Source organism: Pipra filicauda, unplaced genomic scaffold (assembly GCF_003945595.2).
Source record: "Pipra filicauda isolate LSUMZ 115617 unplaced genomic scaffold, ASM394559v2 scaffold39_size4671491_pilon, whole genome shotgun sequence".
NCBI classification, from domain to species: Eukaryota; Metazoa; Chordata; class Aves; order Passeriformes; family Pipridae; genus Pipra; species Pipra filicauda.
This window is the reverse complement of record NW_024104531.1, coordinates 967906-987133: the sequence shown is the minus strand read 5'-3', so window position 1 is coordinate 987133 and position 19228 is coordinate 967906. Positions and strand designations below refer to the sequence as shown.

General features: G+C 40.9%; 1 protein-coding gene across 6 annotated transcripts in view; it reads right to left on the bottom strand.

The window, feature by feature from the left end:
- KLF12 (Kruppel like factor 12) overlaps nt 1-19228 on the bottom strand; it is a 246814-nt gene that overhangs the window by 76073 nt on the left and 151513 nt on the right. For all 6 annotated transcript variants that reach the window (XM_027713527.2, XM_027713531.2, XM_027713532.2 and 3 more), the window contains 2 exons: nt 18026-18566; nt 2547-2682 (listed from right to left, as the gene is read on the bottom strand). In XM_027713527.2, the coding sequence (XP_027569328.1) occupies nt 2547-2682; nt 18026-18566 (677 nt within the window). The remainder of the gene's footprint in view (nt 1-2546; nt 2683-18025; nt 18567-19228) is intronic.

Below are 19228 nucleotides of genomic sequence, written 5' to 3'. Positions count from 1 at the left end.
GCCCACCACAGGATAAGTGAAATCCCCACAAGATTTGAAATCCCTTACTTCTCTTGGAGAATAGGTGGCAATAGGCAAATATATATACATACATATATATATTTATAATCCTTATGCAGAATAACTTAATTTATGTCCGAAAACCAACCAGGAAAAGGTCAGCTGTTGTCTTGCACCTGCTACTAGCATCTACAAACTAGGCTTGGTATTGTGTCTAACAAAGCCAGGCCCGCACAACAGTAACTGGTACTGAAGGAAAGGATGCTGCCATCCCTTTGGAAGTGCCATGCTGTACCTCCCAGCCAGTACACGCAAGAAAGTATTTTTTGTTGTTAACTGTGTAACTATTCACAATAGTTTACAGGCTCACTTAGAGAAGAACACACTCTGTGGGACAGTTGTCTATACTCGAAGCCAGCCTGCCTCACTTGGGCACTTGGCCTGGACCTATGTTTTACTGACTACTGAAGTAGTCTTACTATGCACATCTCTGTGCTACCCAGTTATTCAGCAGAACAGTAGGTGCCTTTCAACATCCTCAGAGGAAATTCCCATCTGCTAAGTTTAGATACTGAAATTGAGTACACAGGATCTCCCTTTGGAAGGCTTCAAAGGCACTTTCCTTTCTGAAACAAAGGTATGTAGAATGCGGGTTTCTTTTTCAGTAGACTCTTTTGCTAAACATCTAATATTAACGTACGTATTAGATGCCTAAAATCAGAATAGAGTCTGCCTGTAGGGCACAATATTGCAGACTAAGGAAGAAATGGATTGAGTGAAGTTGGTGTAATGCACCAACATTCCTTTTCAGCTCAGCAGCTGTATGTGTGGTGTCTGTGATTGAGAATGAAGTAAAGATGACAAATTGTATATCACAGTCAAATTAGATTTTCCTAATGGGGCTTTTGAGATAAAATAACAGATTACTGTTTAAATAAAACCTGTAACAAGGATGAGTTGATGTTATATTATTAAATTTCTTAATTCAATTCTGAAGCTCCAGAGCCAGCCAAGTAATATTCAACGCATTACCTTCACAAACTGTGGAATGCATTGTAGAAAAGCTAAAAAAGCTTTTCATGGTTTGACCAATTCTCTAAGTGTTCAAGCAATATCCATCACAGAGAACAGTATCTGCCTGCCAGTAATATATCAAAATTATTTGCTAGTGCTCCATGCTTCCTTTTTTCATTAATTAGAAAGAACCACTTAGTGCAAAATCATGCTGGGTTGTTTTATTTTTCTGGCTTATTATGTGTGCTGTAATCTGAGAACGAAATACTCAGCACTTCAGGGCCTAGTGTCGCAGCTAGCGAATTCAAAGTACATAAGGGACCTGTCTCTCAAGCAATAATGTCACTGGCAAAGAAACCTTCCCTTCTTTTATAACGGTCAGAAGGGGAGCCTGCTAATCACGAGAGCCAACACCTTGCATTTCCTTGCCCATAAAAACATCTCTTCCTGCTTAAGGATAATATAGGTTTGAGGTTCACAGTTACTGTGCCTGGCTAGAAGATTAATTAGTATTAATTAGTCTGGTGAAAACACACACACAAAAAAAAGACAGTTCCTCCTCAAACATGGTTTAGGAATGTCAGTGGTTTTGTTTACTGATGTCCAGGAAAACAAAGAAAAAAGTTTTTAGATACCATGTTAGAGACAATTAAAATGTGTCCATAATAATTTATAAAATAACAATGTCTAATGGTCTTTATTATATGCATTTTTCTTTAATAATGTCCAGAATACCCATATTTTGAACCTCTCAGATAAAGTAATGGGTTTTGTGGGTCTAGCACAGGCTTCAGTGCCTGGAGGCTCTAGTTCTATTTCCAGCTCTGTTTCAGAGGTACAGGGTGACCTTTACGCATAACCTCATTTTCCTCACCTATAAAATGGGGATATTAATACTTATTTACCTCACAGTTGGTTCCCTTCCAGCTGCTACAGTGACTGAACAAGCTCATATATCTACAGAATTGCTAATGTTCATGATAAACTGTTTCTTTTTTTTCAAACAAGCAACGCAGACACTAAATTGAGAACTTATTTGTCCGTCCAGTTAGTAAAGCACATAGAAAAATAACCGCAATGGAAAAACCGTTCAAAGCCACTCACTAATTTTCTTCCAAAAACACTGTCCTTCAGGAGAAATGTAGCTAGTTCCTGTCTGATAGCAACTAGAATCCACTTCTTGATGCTGCTTTTAGTCAAGAAAAAAATTTCATGTTTTTTAAGTGGAAATCTAACCTGATCTCCCTTTGGAAAGGATATAAAACCACTGTAAGCTTTGCAAGTAAATAAAGGGGAAGAAACTATTTCAATTTCAAAGTCAACTTAATAATGAGGGCAAAGAGAAAGAAAGGAAAAGACAATGAGAGATGAGAGATACAGTCATCTCTTCCTGAAGGGAACAAAGCTACATGGAAGAGATGCTGGCAGGTATGCAGCCCGCAGCCAAGAGGACACCCCTGTGGCACCGGTGCCTCCATCAGCCTGGGAACACCTCAGCAACACTCATCTTGCTCTGGGAATATGATACTTACTCTTGTACTGCTCTGGCTATGGAGAGCGCTGTAGATCCAGTTTCATTAACGCTATCTAAGGTCACATTTGGCAGGTCGTCATCATCACTGTCACTTTTAATTTGTCTGGGAGATAGGCCTCGGGGGTCCATTTGTGCTGGAAAGAGACATATAACGGATTAATATGAGCGTGCTGAAATTAATCTTGTCCCAGAACAACATCAGGGCGCACAACACATCCGCCTGCTCTGGCCAGGTAGCATTGCTTGTGCTGAGCTTCCCAAATAGGTGACAGATGGGCAAAGTCATCCAGCGGTGCCATAGCTGGGTGCAAGCACTACCAGTGCATACAGGTGTGTGAATTCACAAAGGCTATGCCAGTGTACCTGGCATTACCAAAATACAAGTGTACATGCAACATCCAACAAAAACTCAGGTTACCCTCAAGTTACTTACTCTGCCTATCTTCAGAAAGTGAAGGGAAAGGGTAACATCTGCTTTGTGCAACAGAGAACACTCAACAACACATTTTACAGCAAAATTCCAGGAGCAATCTCTGATTTCAAGCGTTCATCATGAGGTACCAGGATGGAATCCACGTCACTCCATTCAACTAAAATTTAGGTATCTAAAACTGCAGCTGTCCTGATTTCTCATACATTGATGTCAGCTCAGCACTGATGTCAGCCTCTGAAGGATCCTTCATTCTACATTACATACATAACTTCACACAGGCAAACAACTTTCAAGTGATTGATATCAGGGGGCCTAGTCAAATTTTTTTGGAAAGTCCCGTAGTCTCAGGTCTTACAAATATCTGAATATCAGGAATTGCAAGACTGTTTTATACCTTCATAGCTTACAGTATCCATACTGTATAGCAATGGAGTAAGTGCCCAGGTGCTGGCAATGGCAGCTGCAGGGGCCTCTGTGCAGAGTGGCTGGGGCTCCTCGTGCTGGACACAGCCAGTTCGAGCTGCTCCAACAACCCAATGCAGGATGTGGCTGAGCCCTGCAGCTGTGGTAAGGGTGTCTCGGGAAAAACAGGATTGAGAAAAAGCAAAAAAACTGGCCAAGAGAGGAGGGAGGAAAAAATAGTATGAGGAACGCTTTACGCTGAGGGTGGTAGAGCACTGGAACAGGCTGCCCAGGGAAGTTGTGGAGTCTCCCTCTCTGGAGACATTCAAAACCCACCTGGATGTGTTCCTGTGTAACCTGCTCTAGGTGACCCTGCCCTGGCAAGGGGGTTGGACTAGATGATATCCAGAGGTCCCTTCCAACCCTAACAATTCTGTGATTCTGTGAAACAGCTCTGCAGGCACCAACATGAGAAGAGACTGGGGGGAGGAGGTTCTTCATAGTGGTGCAGAAGTTCCCCTGCAGCCCCTAGAAAAGACCACTGTGGACCAGGCTGTGCTGATGGGAACTGCTATTTATAGGGAACCCACACTGGAGTAAGGGAACAGTGTGAGGAGGAAGAGTAGCAGAGAGGAACCATTACGTACTAACCACAATCCCCAGTCCCCATTCCCTATCCCCCTGGGATGGGGGAGGGAGAAGAGCTGGAAATCAAGAAGTAAAGTTGAGCCCTGGAAAAGGGGGTTGGGGGTGGTGGTTTTCACCAACCTAATCTACTTTTAATTAGCAATAAATTATTTTTCCCACATTGAGTATTCTTTGTCTGTGATGGTAATTGATAAGTGATCTCCCCGTCTTTATCTTGACCCTTGAGCTCTTCCACTTTATCTTTCCCACTATTATGATGAGGGGGAGTGTGAGAGTGGCTGGGTGTATGCCTGGCAGACAGCCAAAATCAACCCACCAGAGTTAGGTTTTGTGCCAAAGAGACAGGAAACAAGAGGAGAGCAGAAAGGTAGGTGACTTGCCTTCCCTCTTATGCTGATTGCTGCCCTTCAAAGGGAAGAAAGAACAATCCACATATGGGGAGGGAGAGGAAATGAAGAGACAGGCATGGGGGAAAATATGGGGCACAAGTGTGACTTGGGATAGTGCTGAGAGGAACTGGGGGGGTTACTTGTGCCAAGGGACAAATCCAGAGACAAACTTCAGAAGTAATGTAGAGAAAAAGACATTTCTTCTTACTCATGAAATACCACACAGGATTAGTAACTGGTGAGAGACACTGAAGGCAGCTGGAGTACAGAGCAAAACTGGAGAGATGTCTGACTCCGCAAGGGAAGCGTAGGAAGGGGAAAGACACGTGGAGATTTGTGTAAAAATGTGTTTATTTTGTTTGGTTGGATGAAATAAGGGAATTCACAGTTATTTATTTAAAGAGCCAACTGCTGCAGTTTGTTAGCTTGTGCTCTCCTGTACTGCAGTGTCAGAGACAGGACACTTTCTGGGTCTTGTAACACGATTTTCGAGAAAGGTATTAATTCCTACTCAATTCTGGCTAGCCATGGACCTGGACAACAGGTATCACAGCCTTCCTCTAGAGATCATGAACAGTTCAGTAGGCCCAGTTCACCTAGAGAGAAGGCCCAAAAGTCACAGTTAAAGTTCCCATTTTGCCATCTTTCTTATGTTACAGTGTTCTCTGACTCTAGTAAAAGGACTGAGTTAACAATGAAAAATGGGAGGGCTGTAGATACTTCAGGAGCTGTGCAGCCATAGAGTAGCACTGATGGATTGCTGGGCTCTTGAAAAGAAAGTGCCCCACAAATGAATGATGACTCGAGGGAAAGTTGGTCTTAAATTTTAATTCATGTCTTAGCTGTGAACCACCTCTGAGTAAAAGAATACTGAGTGATTACAAACTACCCTTCAGCTGTTTTTCTTTTTTATGTTAAAGAACTTCATAAAGAAAATACAGTGAAAATATGTTCAGTAAGCTGATGAACAACCCCTTCTGGAATCATAGTGCATTTACAGTTGCACAGTACTATTTCTACTAGCTTTCTCCTAGCACAGTTTATGTGTCTCAGTAATGCTGGTTATGTTTGGACTGCTTATTATTTCTTTCATGTATGGTAAATTAAACACCTTTTGCTTATCAAACCAAAGACTATTGACAATGAATAGTGACCTACGAGACAAACACACAGTAACTTAGAAATTGTTCAAAACATTTAATTATTTTAGGCAGAAAGAGCACCATTCTGACTGTGCTTTTTAAAATCACGACTTACACATGATGATATTCAATGTGTACCTGAGCATTAGGGATAATCTAGCATTTGATTTAAGAGCAACTGAGCCATCTAGTCAGCTGATTTAGTCCCAGAAAACTGGAAAGAAGTGTTACTTCTGCCTTGTTTCCTAATGTTCCTTCTTAAAAGCATGAGGTTATTATTATGTGTTTCATTAATACTTCATTTTTTTCACAGAATCACAAGAAGGCTTGGGCTTGAAGGGACCTTCAAGATCATCTATTTCCAACTGCACTGTCGTGGGGAGAGACACCTTCCACTAGGCCAAGTTGCTCAGGGCCCCACCCAATCTGGCCATTAACACTTCCAGAGATGGGGCATCCACAACTTCTCTGGGCAACCTGTTCCAGTGCCTCACTATCCTCTGAGTAAAGCTTTTTTTCTTTGAAGTGAACCTCATCACAAAAAGTTATGTTTGTATCTGCCCAATATTTAAATGTGCTACGGGTGACAGATTTGTGAAAGCTAATTGTCAACAAAATGAAAAATTTTAACAAAAAACTATGTAAACTGTGGTTTAATCTGACTTGCACTACAGTAGAAGTTTTAAGTAGCTAGCTCAGAAACTAAGCCTAACTTGAAATGAAGAAAGTTGTTACATAATTTAGTCTGTAATACAGTTATTATATACCAATTCTGATCACGTAAGCATGAATACACCTACATAAAAACAGATGATATAAATACATATGAAAAATCTTACATACTTTTGTTCCTCATAAGACATGTTGTTTCATTATTATTGCAGATTACTGGCTCTTCAAATACTATTGAGAGTCCTATGACATTTGGTATCGGTTTTAGATTACTAGAGGAATGTGCTAGGATGAAAACTCTCAATTACCTTCTTTTTGTGTCTGCCAAGTAAGTCCTACTCCGCATACTCCTAACACAGCCACAAAGTTGCCAATGGGGTTGTAACTTTTGCACCTAGGGATAATACGGCACAATGGGCACAGTTTGCCCCATCAGACACCGATGTTTGAACACACCATGAGGTGCTGCAACACGTGAGCACGGTGAGGACAAAAGGCGAGGAATGGAAATGTACCAGTGGGCAAATTCAAAGGCAGGGAACTCAAGGACATTTTCTGTTATATTTTTGCAATAAATCTAACCAAAGCTTGTAATTAAGTAAGATAACGATCTAGGGATTATTCCCTTATTTTTTTTATGTCAGCCCACATGTACATCCTTTTTAGTCTCCCTCCCCATTTGTCACTTCTTTTCAGCTTGCAGACTTGAGTGGCCAAGGGACTGGGTAGCTGAGGTGACTAACCGGGAAGCTGAACTTTGCCGCAGCCAGACGGTGTAAACTGCCCTGTTTTCTCATCAGCATGGCTGCAGCTGCCAGCGGGGAAATAGCCTTTAAAGCTATTCTCCTACCCGCAATGAGCCGTGAGAATAACCAACTGGCCAAAAGCCCAACAGATATCTCCTCCTCACCACTCACTGCAGCGTGCAAACTGCAGCACAGGATTTTTATACATTAAGAGTTCATGACTCCTACTTATGTCAACAGCTTTGACTTTCTCTTGGACATCTAAGAACAACTGTTGAACTGCTGGCACTAAGGTTTATAAATACCAGCCTCAGTTCATAAACACTGAATTAAAAGTAATTACTGGCCTAATGAACATCAAACGGGAAAGAATGAAGAGAAGTAGGCAAGAGTTAATTTAGCAAATAAGATTAAAAAGGTGCAGGACAAGTGAGTGATGGAATGCAATTGGCAAGCAAAGTGGAGGAAAGCCCACAAAACATGCCAGTGCATTTTAACCTCCCTTTGTGCTGTACCTTGCCCTAACAACCAAGCTTTTCCTTGAACTTAGGGCCATGGGTCCAGAAGGAACTTGTCTGAGTCACTGAATCGAGTCCCCCCTAACACAGGCAGACACATTTAATTAATAAAGCCCAAGCCCTACACCTGAACTGGTTTTCTTGCTGCTCCTCTTGAAAGGCAAGATTTGTCCAACAGAGCTATCTGGTGGTTTTGTGAAGTCTGAATGAAGTTAAGGTGAGGCAAGAAAAATGAAACGAGTCAGAGACTGCTGCTTTCATGGGACAAAGGTGCCATTGAATGAGTGCACAGGAGCTATAGAAGCAAGTTGTTAGCTCTCCATGCTGAACAGACTGGCGAGCCAGGGGAGTTATTTAAGAACATCTGCAAGTGCTGAAGGCTGCAAGTGACCACATTGCTGTTACCCTCAAGAAACAATGGTCCTTTTTCGCTACAGAAAGTACAGGAATTGTTCATGATGCACATACATATATGCAATCACTTCTCAATGCCCCCTTTGCCAAACTAACAAACAGGAGTTTCCCTTTGGGTAGTATGAGGAAATTCACTTTCTGCACTTGTTTTAAAGTAAGATGTGCAAATGGATCTCACATAAGGCACATATCAATTTGTAAATACTACGGAACTTGGTCTACCATCATTAATACTGTATCTGCCAGCTGTCAGTTGCCAGTAGGAAAAAGTCTGATCCAGATCAGGTACAAGCTTGCTTCTATTTCTATTGAACTAAACAGTTTTTGGCTTTAAAATTTTTTCTGGCTGTGGGGGCCAGACAATACCTGATTCTGCTTTCGAGGGCAAAATTGCCTGTTCTACAGTGCTAGAAGAGATTTAAACTTGCACAGCAGCTTTCCAATGAGCATTGAATGAATTTGAGCTTTCTGGCACACGGTTGCATTGGTTTTGACATGGTATGGGATTAGCCATGTCAAGGAAGCAAAATCTCTGGGAAGGATCCAGGCTGTTGGTTGCTAAGGGCAGATGAACCTCTTGAAACAGGACACAGCCTCCACCTTCCTAGGGGAGTAACCCAAGCACAAAACCACACCATCACAGTACTTTTTTCCTTTTTTCACTCTCTAAACTAGTGCTCCTGTCCACATTCTGGAAACTCTTGGGAAGGAGAGGACTGTGGATTTAAATTGCTCCAGGCTGATGAGAGCCCAGCATGTCTCCTCCCACTTTTCACACATGTGTTGCTCATACTAAGCTGTTAGGTAAATGCTGTCCCCGTCTGTCATATATGGGCTTCACCCAAGTATGTCCTAACCTCTCTGCTTCTTTCCAGTGATTAATTAGGGATACACACCTTTGTCTGATGTGGTCAGACAAAGCCAAGTGCTGTCAGAAATCCTGCAGCTGGATGCCTGCAGGTGTCATGAAAAGGACCACACACCACCACACTGCTGTCACCACTGGCAGTTTCAGTTACAGCAACCTGATTTACTTTAGTCACATTTCCTGTGAGTGAAAGGGATGAAAACTCAACCCATCAGTAGGCTTATGAAGACCCACTAGAAGTAACTTCATGTCTACATACTATCTTTCATTTAGAGGCAAATATGAGCCACTTGGGCTACAGATAAACGAAATATTTAAGAGACAGGAGAAAATTAAGTAACTTTCAGGAGTTTCATCGATCTCTATAGCTAAGCCGCACAGTAATTACCTGATGTTGAAATGACTCATTATGAGATGATGCTTGCTGGTGTGAAAGCAGAGAGAAAAAATTTCAGCATCCTGAAATACCGAAGGCTCTGTCTACTCCAGCTTAAAACCTCAGTTTTCTGCATTGAATTAACTTCTCTGCTAATAACTTTTTAAACATACATATACGTAGGTCTGCTGATACGCCACACCACAATAAAAACTGAATTATGCTTAGTTGCTCTCTTAATTAAGAATCTATTTCTGCTTTTTGAAAGGATTTACAAATTCCGAGTTCCATTGCTTTTGTTTCACATATGAACTCCCCATCCTGCTTTCTCTGAAGGATGCCTTTCAACTTGCTAATCAAAATGATTCTTCATGATGTGATTTCTGTGTGGCCCTGGCATCCAGCCACTAAGACCTGCCAGTCAGAAGCAGGGTTCCATGGCTCTGCAGTGTGTAGACTAACACCAACCCCTTTTTTAGGTGAGACATCAGCCTGGATGGTGGGGAAGCCCCTCTGGCCTTGCCAGTTCTGATCCAAGCCTGGGTGACGTGTTTTTTCTCAGAAACACAGCCCCAGGTTTTAATTGTGATGCAAGTTTAAATGAAGCAGAAATATGAGGCGCCTCAAATAAGTCAGAAAGGGTCATGATTACTGTTTCTTAGAAACTCCTCTCCAGTGGCTTCTAGTGCATGCTGGCATACAAGTTAAAGATCATCTCTATCTGTAAGCAATGCTGCTGTGTACTTACTTCCATTAAGAATGGAAAACCAGTATGACCCTACATGCCAAAACTAACATTTACAAGAATCGCATTATTACTGCTGTTACACACGTGTGTCCCTGTGTCTGCAGAGCATGAGGGATTGAAGTAGCAAAGTGACATTTGCTGTCAAACTCCTAGAAGGATGGTAGTGGAAAATATGGCTAAGAAAATTGTAGGGCACTCATGTTGTAGCACAATATGCTATTAATCTGCAAAAGAAGAAAGCATCTTAGTTTGAACCTAATAACAATAACAATAATAATAATAATCTGCCACTTGCAACAACCCCATGACCTAACAATGCTAACAGTATATTTCAATCAGCCCCCATCTCCTCTCAGAGCCCCAGACCTCAGGACCTAGGAGACACTGGGAGAGAAGTGCCACTGTCTTCAGGTACCTGTACTGCAAACAGAACCATCGACAACCCTCCCACACAGCCGATCAGAGGGAGATGGGTGCCTTCAGCATGCTGAGCCTACTCGTCTCCATGGGCTCCATGGGAAATTCAGCAGTGTAAGCCCCCCTCTCTCCTCTTGCTGGGTGCTGACCACCAGTCCTGGCAAAGGAAAGAGACTCAGTGTCCCCTTGAGCCATTGTGGACCTGCTCCTTGGTGGCAAGAGGACAACAGAAGCCTTTGCCATGCGATTCTGCAATGCCTTGGTTTTCAGGGAAACTAGCAAAAGTGTCTGGGGGGATCCCAGAAAGTGTCTGAGATCAGACAGCTGCAAAGTGCTGGCAACAGCACTATGCAGGCTTGCTTGCTCCCACTTTCTTCCCACCTGTCACTGTTCACTTAATGTCAAAGAGGTGCCTCAGTCCCCAACACTGATGCTAAAGAAAAGGATCTTAGGCCTCAGGGCCTTAGGAGGCAAATGCGGAGAAGTCGTTCACAAAGGGTCAAAGTAATCATATCAAAAATAATCATCTGCCAACAATTATGAATACTGCTGTGGCCAAACCACAACTCTGGAACCTAAGTTTGGCATACAGCATAGTTCAGTACCTGAAATACGGAAAGAAGGAAACTGCTGGTCAACAGTGACTTCTTTTGCTTTCTTAAACTGAAACTGTCTCAAATGCCTCTGATAAAAAAATGTACCTGGGTGGATCAAATACCAAGCGGAGGAACCAACTCATCTCATCCTTCTTGTAAAATAGATTTTACAACTGTGGAAGCCCAGCCTCAGACTACAGTTTGATATCTGAAGCAACTGAACATCCTCCTTCTTGGAAATTTTTTTAGAGAAGAGGAGACCAGCACGGACTTGTCCAGCAGGAGGATGTCAAAAGAGAATGTAACAGACATCACTACATGTTTTTAATGGTGGAAGCGACACTTTCAGATGTAGATGTACAGGAGCTATTTCAAACTATAACATCAGAGATTAAGTGTGGTACTCAGGTTTATTTAATGTGTTTTAGGAAACAGAATCCTGTCTTTATGGGCCTAACAAATACATGTGAATAATAGTATTGATGATTTCCTCCTTCTAAGCTGGTCCATACTACGTGAAGCACATATACGGCATTTTTCTTCCTATTTAAAGTTCATTATAAATGATTTATGCATTGGAAGAATGCTCTGCGCACACCTATCAGATTTTCAATCAAAACAGTTTGGTGCCTAGAAGAGGCAGTAGAATTGGTCGATTTATTTCATAAAACTTTATGTACAAAGCAGCAGTATCCATGAACGTAATGGTCACAATATAGAGTCTACAGGGGTAATTTTTATTACAATTTATAGCAAGATTACCCATACTCCACAGTTTTCAGATTTTATTGAGATTTTATGGGACTATATGGCTAGAGCAGTTAACTGCACCTACCATAGCTATGGTTCACAGAGAATGGAAATTGGCACTGAATGCACAGTGTAACTAATCTACCAGGGAATATTAATTGCTATGATCCAATCAAAGGCAATATTTAAAATCATTTCAACAGTCAAATAACTTGCCATAAACCTGTAAAAGAATAGCTGTATGGAGAAATATAGAGGTGAGAGTGATTGCATGGATGTAAAATATGCACATATTTAAGCATCTCTGTCATCGGGTTGGATACATAAACACACAAAAACATTTTTTAAACAAAGGACTTTTCTCTTTCTAAGCTATTTCAATGCCACAAAACCTCATCTACACAAAAAAAGAAACTACTAGGATTACTGAGATTTATATATCACCAAGCATTTAGTACACAAATATTCTATCACCAAAAGTAAACAAAGAAAACAACAAGGACTGAATATATTTAATATTAAATAAAATATTGCAAAGCCACTACACAATGGTAGCAGACTACAACTTACACACTGCAACAAATATCCAGAGATACTTTAGACAACAGAAAAAGTTTCCAGCAGGTTGGTCCAAGACACAATAAAACCCAACGCAGAGATAAAACAAATGAGAAGTTTCAGGCATGTGCTTCTGCTGGATCCAAATCTGGGATAAAAGCAACCAGATCAAAGCTCAGCCCCGGTGAGAACACAGAGCTGAAGGACCAAAAGCATTCTTGACATGGCAGACAAGGAATTAACAGCTTCCAAGAGGTGCAGGGACTAAGGATATATCAAAATGGATTTCCTCATCCTGCTTATGCTGGGCTTTGTAAATAATATGCATCTATCTCATTCCCTTCACCAAACCTGCTCCTAGTTAAAAACATATAATCCATAAAATACATAAAAACATACAATCCACTGTTGATTAATCTTAAAACAGCATGTGACTTAATTCAATCTCCTTCTCAGTTTCAAATACCACAGTGTATCTTATAGCCTGTGTTTTAACTCTGCATTCTGGCAAGAATTATTATTTGCTCTAGTTCTTAAATGTGTGCACCACCTTCAGGAACACAGGCCCCACCCTGAATACAAGCCTCTTCTCTGCCTGCTTCTCCTCCTGGCTAGCCACTGCCAACCTGCTTCTCCTTTCCAAGAACCACTAATGTTCCTTCCAGCTGAACCAAGAAAACAGGGGAAGAGAGAGATTCATTCTAGGGGGCAGCAGGGTGGAGGTGGACAGGCTGGAATATGCACAGCTGCAAAGGATTTTTGTGCATAACAACAAAAAAATTGCAGCTAAAGTAGAAACTCTCTACTTTAGAAAAAAAGTCTCTTCCATAGGATAATTTATACAAACAGACCATATAATCTGACCTTTAAACATATGGAACAGTTCTGTTAATTTCTAACTTTGTACTACAAATTGTGTTTAGGTCTGTGGAATAAACTTTACAGTAGGCAGAAATAACAGGCTGTACTTTAAAAAAACCACCATGGGCAGTGGATAATGTTGTCTTATGATACTATCTAAGTCACAGAAAAATCTACAGCAAAAGGTACTGGATTTAACTACTTATTGATATATTCACAGTGAGGAATATGGAATGTGAAAACTGCTAAAAGACACAACTGTGTATTTCTGTCAGGTCTATGTACAGACATAACACAAAAATAGTCCAAGCCCATGTCATCACAGCTGTTTATGTACACTGGAAGCAGACAAAGTTCAGTCGGCAGATTTAAATTTATAATGTTCTGACCACTAGATTTTGCAAATGCTTGTATCTTCTGAAAATTTAAAAACCCGTAAGAATGAGAATCCATAAATTTGAACCGAAATCCCCAGAAATATCAAAGTTGAACAGCTCCTGTCCTTGGTGTACCACCACCAGGAAGGAGCTTTTAAAAGCCCCTTCAATGAATGGAGTAACTCTTCTGAACAACAGAAAACAAGTTTTAAGGATATTATGTTTGGCAAAACCTGCTGCTAGAGGGACACGACTTGCCAGTAGTATTTATGGATATCTTCTGAAAGCAAAGGACAATGGTCCAAATTAAGCTTGAGGATCATGAGACAGAAACACTGAGGTTCTACAGATTTTTACCAAAAAAAAAAAAAGGTGGAATACATTTTTTCGACATAGAAAATGCTACATTTTTTTCTCCATGCTCTGTGAAGAGTGGCATAGTTTTTTCTTGAAAATTTCCTCCAAAAGGAAGAAAAAAAATAAAAATAGCTTGCAGCAGATATGCAGTATGGAAAATGCTACTCTAAATGGTTAACATATAGACAGACTTCGTGCAACTGAACATACAGTTTTAAGGGAAATCGTCGGGCAATTTTATCTATAGGTGCTGCTACCTGCTTTGCCTCTAATTACCTTTTATCAATCCTCATCACTGTTGAAGAGGGAGAAAAAAAAGGCAAGGAAAGAGTTTTTCTTGGGACTTCAATGCTCTTTTACAGAATATTTTAACATACAATAACGTTCTGTCACCACCACCTAATCCACACAATAAAGAATCTCAGAGAACTTTTTAAGGCTGTGCTTGACAAGAGCAGGGACCACTGAAGGAAGTGAACTTTGTCTCTTTGCCATGTTGTAGGGGTGGCAGAGGGTACAGCTCAGACCCGTAGTGCCCACAAGGACTTGTGTCTGGCTCCCTTCCCCCCCGTGCCCGACAGCCCTAACACATCACTATGCTTTGTGCACATGAAAAAACAAGAGCAGTAGGTTGTAGGGTACAACTTGTACAGCTGGGCTGGTGCTGTGGGAGCAGCACAGAGATGTCTCGCTCTGTGGACCTCGCTGGACTGCCTCCTGCATCAGGGAGGGAAGGTACATGGTCAGCAGAGGAGTCTGCATGCACCTGGGTGTGTGCGTGCATATATGTGAGTGCTGGGGGATTAAATGGTGTTAAGAACTTGTAGGAATTAAGTAAGATTTTGTAAGTGGCTGATGTTGTATTACTGATGCTGAACATACCGTCCACGAATTACCTTCTAATTGGGTGTTGTTAATAACTTCCTAAAAATGCTTCAATCTTGGTTTTGATTTAGACTAGGTTTTTTTCCCACAAAAAGCATCACTGACATAAGGATGCTGTTGAAGCATCATAGTCCTGTCTCCCATTGCCTGCCTTGAGGTGTAGCACGTGGAACAGGTCCTAATGGGATCCTGCTGGCTGCTTGTGTATACAAGGGCTATTTCTCTTCAAAACCACACAAAACCTTGCAAGTAAAGAAAATGGGAGAGAGGAGGTAGGACAGACAGCAGAAATGAGCAGCAAACTGAGAGGCACAAAAGGAGATCTGAGACTCTCCTGAAGGATGGTGAGACAAAGAATGCCAGGATGAATGACGCCATGGAAAAGGATGCACAGTGGCTGAGGAGATGACAATATAGGTTAGAAATATTAACAGATAAGGAGGGGAAGATGAAGCAGAGCTGCTGAAAATGGCACTCAAAGAGCAGTCAGCAAGATGGGAAGGACTAGAAAAGTAGAAAAAATAGAAAAAGAAGGGGAAAGAGAAGACAAGGTAGCAATTTCTTGTGCTGGAGGGAAGAGAGAATTCAAACAGAAATAAGTATTTGCTTGAACTGCCTAAAAAAGCAGATACCAGGAAGACAGTTTTGTCTAAGAGAGAGAGATAAAGGAGGACTGGGAAGTATCAGGGGAAGCAGAAAGCCATCTGAGCAAAACACCTGGACGCATGATTAGAGGGATGGTGGCAGCCTGAGAAGGTTTTGCAATAAAATTAAAAATTAAATGGTTCTAGTCAAATCAGGAATGAAGAAGAAAATTCAGCATAAGAAAAACAAAATTGGGAATAACAAGGAAAAAATTTTTCTCTGTATCCTGTTTCTTCCATTTTTTCCCCTCAGTACCTGAAACGTTGAAAAACAGGAGAAGTCTGAACTTCAGTCTGATGTAATTTTCACTAATTTTAGCATTAAAAAATTTCTGTTCGGGAAAGCGCCTAAGTCTCAATTGAGTGAAAAGGAATCAGACAGAGGTTAATGTAAATCTAACTTTAAGTGCTTCCGAACTGACACTCCTGGATCATCAACACAGTCTCTGAATTAGCACCAAAGCTGCAACAGCACAGAGACTAGGCTGCCAATGCTGTCTGTGAATCAACTGCTTCAGTGTGTGTATTTTTTTGTTTCTGAAAATTATCAGTGTTCATGTAGAAGTTGGAAGTTGTTACTCTAGGTGACTCCAAACCTGCATTTGTCCATCAGCTGGTGAGAACCAGCAACTAATATAATTTGACAGTAATGTCCTGGTAGGATTTGTGTACATTTATTTCTTGTTTTCAGCACAAGAGCTGACCACTGAAGGAAATTTAGTCTGCACACATAAATTTATTTAATTGGTTAATTTGTGTGATATCATTGCATATTATTACTTGTATTGTTTTACATTAAAGAATGAAAAACACACTCCAGCAAAACTGATACCTAGAGTGGACTGCTGCCCATGATTCTTCGATTGTATTTATTCAAATTAACCAGAACATTTATATCAAAAGAATTAGGGACAGCAAAACGGGTACAACTGGTGCAAAAAAAAAATTGATAAATTCAAGAACTGTTAATCCCTTTTCTCTTTAACTGTTCGTTAATAAGTGTTGCAGGGCTGGTTAATGACCTCTGCCAATAATAGCACAAAGGCCATATTGTCAGGGCAGCCCAGATGGCATGGAGTTCATGGGCTGAAATCCCTATAGCACATTAAGTTCTGCAATTTTGTTGATGGAACTGGGGTAGCAAAGTTCCAGTTTTACGAGACCAGAAAGTGCTTCCTATAAAGGAGACTACTACCAGAGCCAACTAGCACCTTTGAAAAGAAAACAAACAGAAAAATTTCTGGATGAGCTCAAGGTCAGGTGCAGCTTGAGGTTCCAAAATCAAAATACAGACTAAAATTTTCCTTTTTCCTTTTTTTTTTTTTAGACAATATGGTGAAAAGCTCTGCTTTTATTCATAATTTCTTGACATAATGACACAAAGAGCTAATATTACATCACTGTATGAAGTGTAATAAAAAACCCATCATTTTCAGGCTTAAAACTAAACTCAGATCAACAATGAGTCCATTTCCTATGTCCAATCCCATTGGGAGGGCACAGTCCACACCTGGGTACCGAGGGAGCAGTAGGAGAACAGACAACCAGATACAACTAAACATCAGAATGACCCATCACTGTCGTCCTGTGCAATAATACACACCTGCCAGTTTATCAAAAACAGACATGAAAGGTGAGGCAAAACCTTGTAGAGACCTGGTCATTATGAAATTAGGTATGGAAGAGATGTTATAAGATACATTACTAAATGTCCTGCAGTCTCATAAGCCCCAAAGTAAGGTTATATGTCAATACCCTCCCTTTCCACCTCAAGTAATACCTCATTTCAGGGGAGAATTACCGTATTTTATTCACTCACATGCAGTGAGCCTTGAAATTAGTGTCTCATTCCTTTCTTCATATTCCCATCTCTGTCACTAATGCTGCCTTTATAAAGCTATGGTTTTCAAGGTATCCGGGCACAACTGTTCTCTCTTTTCTTCCTCCACCCATCATCTCACCATCTCTAACAAGTTTTAGCTCCCTCAGTAACTGTTATGTTCTCACTTTTACTTGCTTTCCAGCTCCCTTTTCTGTGTTCTTTGGACACCTCAAGAGTGTAACTGTCCTTCTGGCATGTGCCTTCTTCCTCCCTTCACACGCCTCTCAGGTCCTGTGTCTGCAAAACTCATTTCCAGTATACAGCCTCTGTGTGGCTTCCTTCCCTTTCTACTGTTTAATCTGGAAGAAGAAACCTGATTCAAAGTATTGTACTGCCACTCCTTGAGCTTAATAAAAACCTTTCTCACATTCCTACAGACGAATGATTGCTTTCTCCTTGCTGGGGACCAATCCCTCTGACATTCCTTCCCTTGCTAAACCTGAAACACCTGGTGAGTTCTCCATATTCATCTATGATGTTTTACATATTGACACTTTTCCACTGTCCTATTTCTTCAGCTTCTGGGGAGGATTTATTTCACTCAGGACAAAACTTGCCACAAGTTTCCAAGCATCTATCACCACTGCTGACTTCAGTCTTCATTTAAATATTTATTTATTTTAAAGACCATCTTGGATAAGACTTGTAAAGATTCCTCCCTACAGTGTAAGTTATATGTCTTTTCAGCAAACAACACAGTATGGAAACAAACAGCTTTATAATATTGTTATATTTTTCTCATGTAAGAGCAGTCTTGGAGATGCTACAGATGCACAAAACTATTTGCACCTTACCTTTGACATGGCTTCTCCCATCCTCCAACAGTGGTACTACTATAGTGTTGTTCATATTCCCAGGTGATCTCACAGCTGTATAGACAACAGGTACCGACTGTACCACCACAGGGATACGGTGCACGTGACTCATTTTGTTGGACTGCAAGTTCATGGGACTTGAAGGTGGTACTGGATGGATAATGTGCAAAAACTGCTGGCCTCCAACACCAGATGCAGAGGCCACAAGAGGACCTGGAGTTAATACTGACGGTACAGACGCCGCTGAGGACACTGATGTTATTACAGTGGGTGATGAAGCTGGCCGACTAGAAGAAGAAGTAGAAGTAGAAGAAGGGGAGGAGGCTGATGCTGTCATGGAAACCGGTGAAGATGAAGCTGCTGTAGGGGATGACCTGGCTTTGTTTATTGACAAGTCCACTGGTTCAGTCTGTGTTTGGAAGTGGTCTGTAGATAATGAATCCTCCGTGGGGTCTGCCTTCATGTTGTTTAGTAACAAGGGTACAGCATCCATATCTGGGTAGTTGTGGACGTTTGGAGACTGTTGAGGAAGTACAGAGGGACATAGTTACATATGTGGCTAGAGACAATTTGCACACACAATTGCTAATGCACATCACACAATTTGGTCATGAAAGCCACAGGACTTCTTTCCTTTTCTTGTGTCAGCTCATAATTTTAAAGTACAAATCATGCTGCACTGCAGCAGAGCTTCTCTACAGACAGGCACACACACACAGTTATGGCAGTAGTACAGAAAACCAAACTGAGTATAAAACATTTGCCATGCTACTTCAAATCTCACTTGACCCAAAGCAATTATTCCATATACAGATCTAACAAGCAATCTTTTTACAGTACCTAAGCAGCTCTAAATGTATTATCTTGATCTCTAGATTACAATATTTAGTAAGTATCTAAAAATATTAAGTCAGAAATATTTAAGCTAGAAATATTTTAACACATCTATTCTAAATAAACTAACAATCAAGCAAACTATTAATTCATTTTGTGATTTTTATAATCAAGTGTGTTAAATATTTTCACAGAAAACACTCCTTGTTTTGCATCAGAGTCAAATTTCAACACAGAATGGAGTTCTATTGCAAAAGGAAAACAGAAACACTAATATTAAAACTCCAATAATAACAACCTAAGTGGATATTATCCCTGGCATGCTGAAACATGAGATGTTCTAGTAGA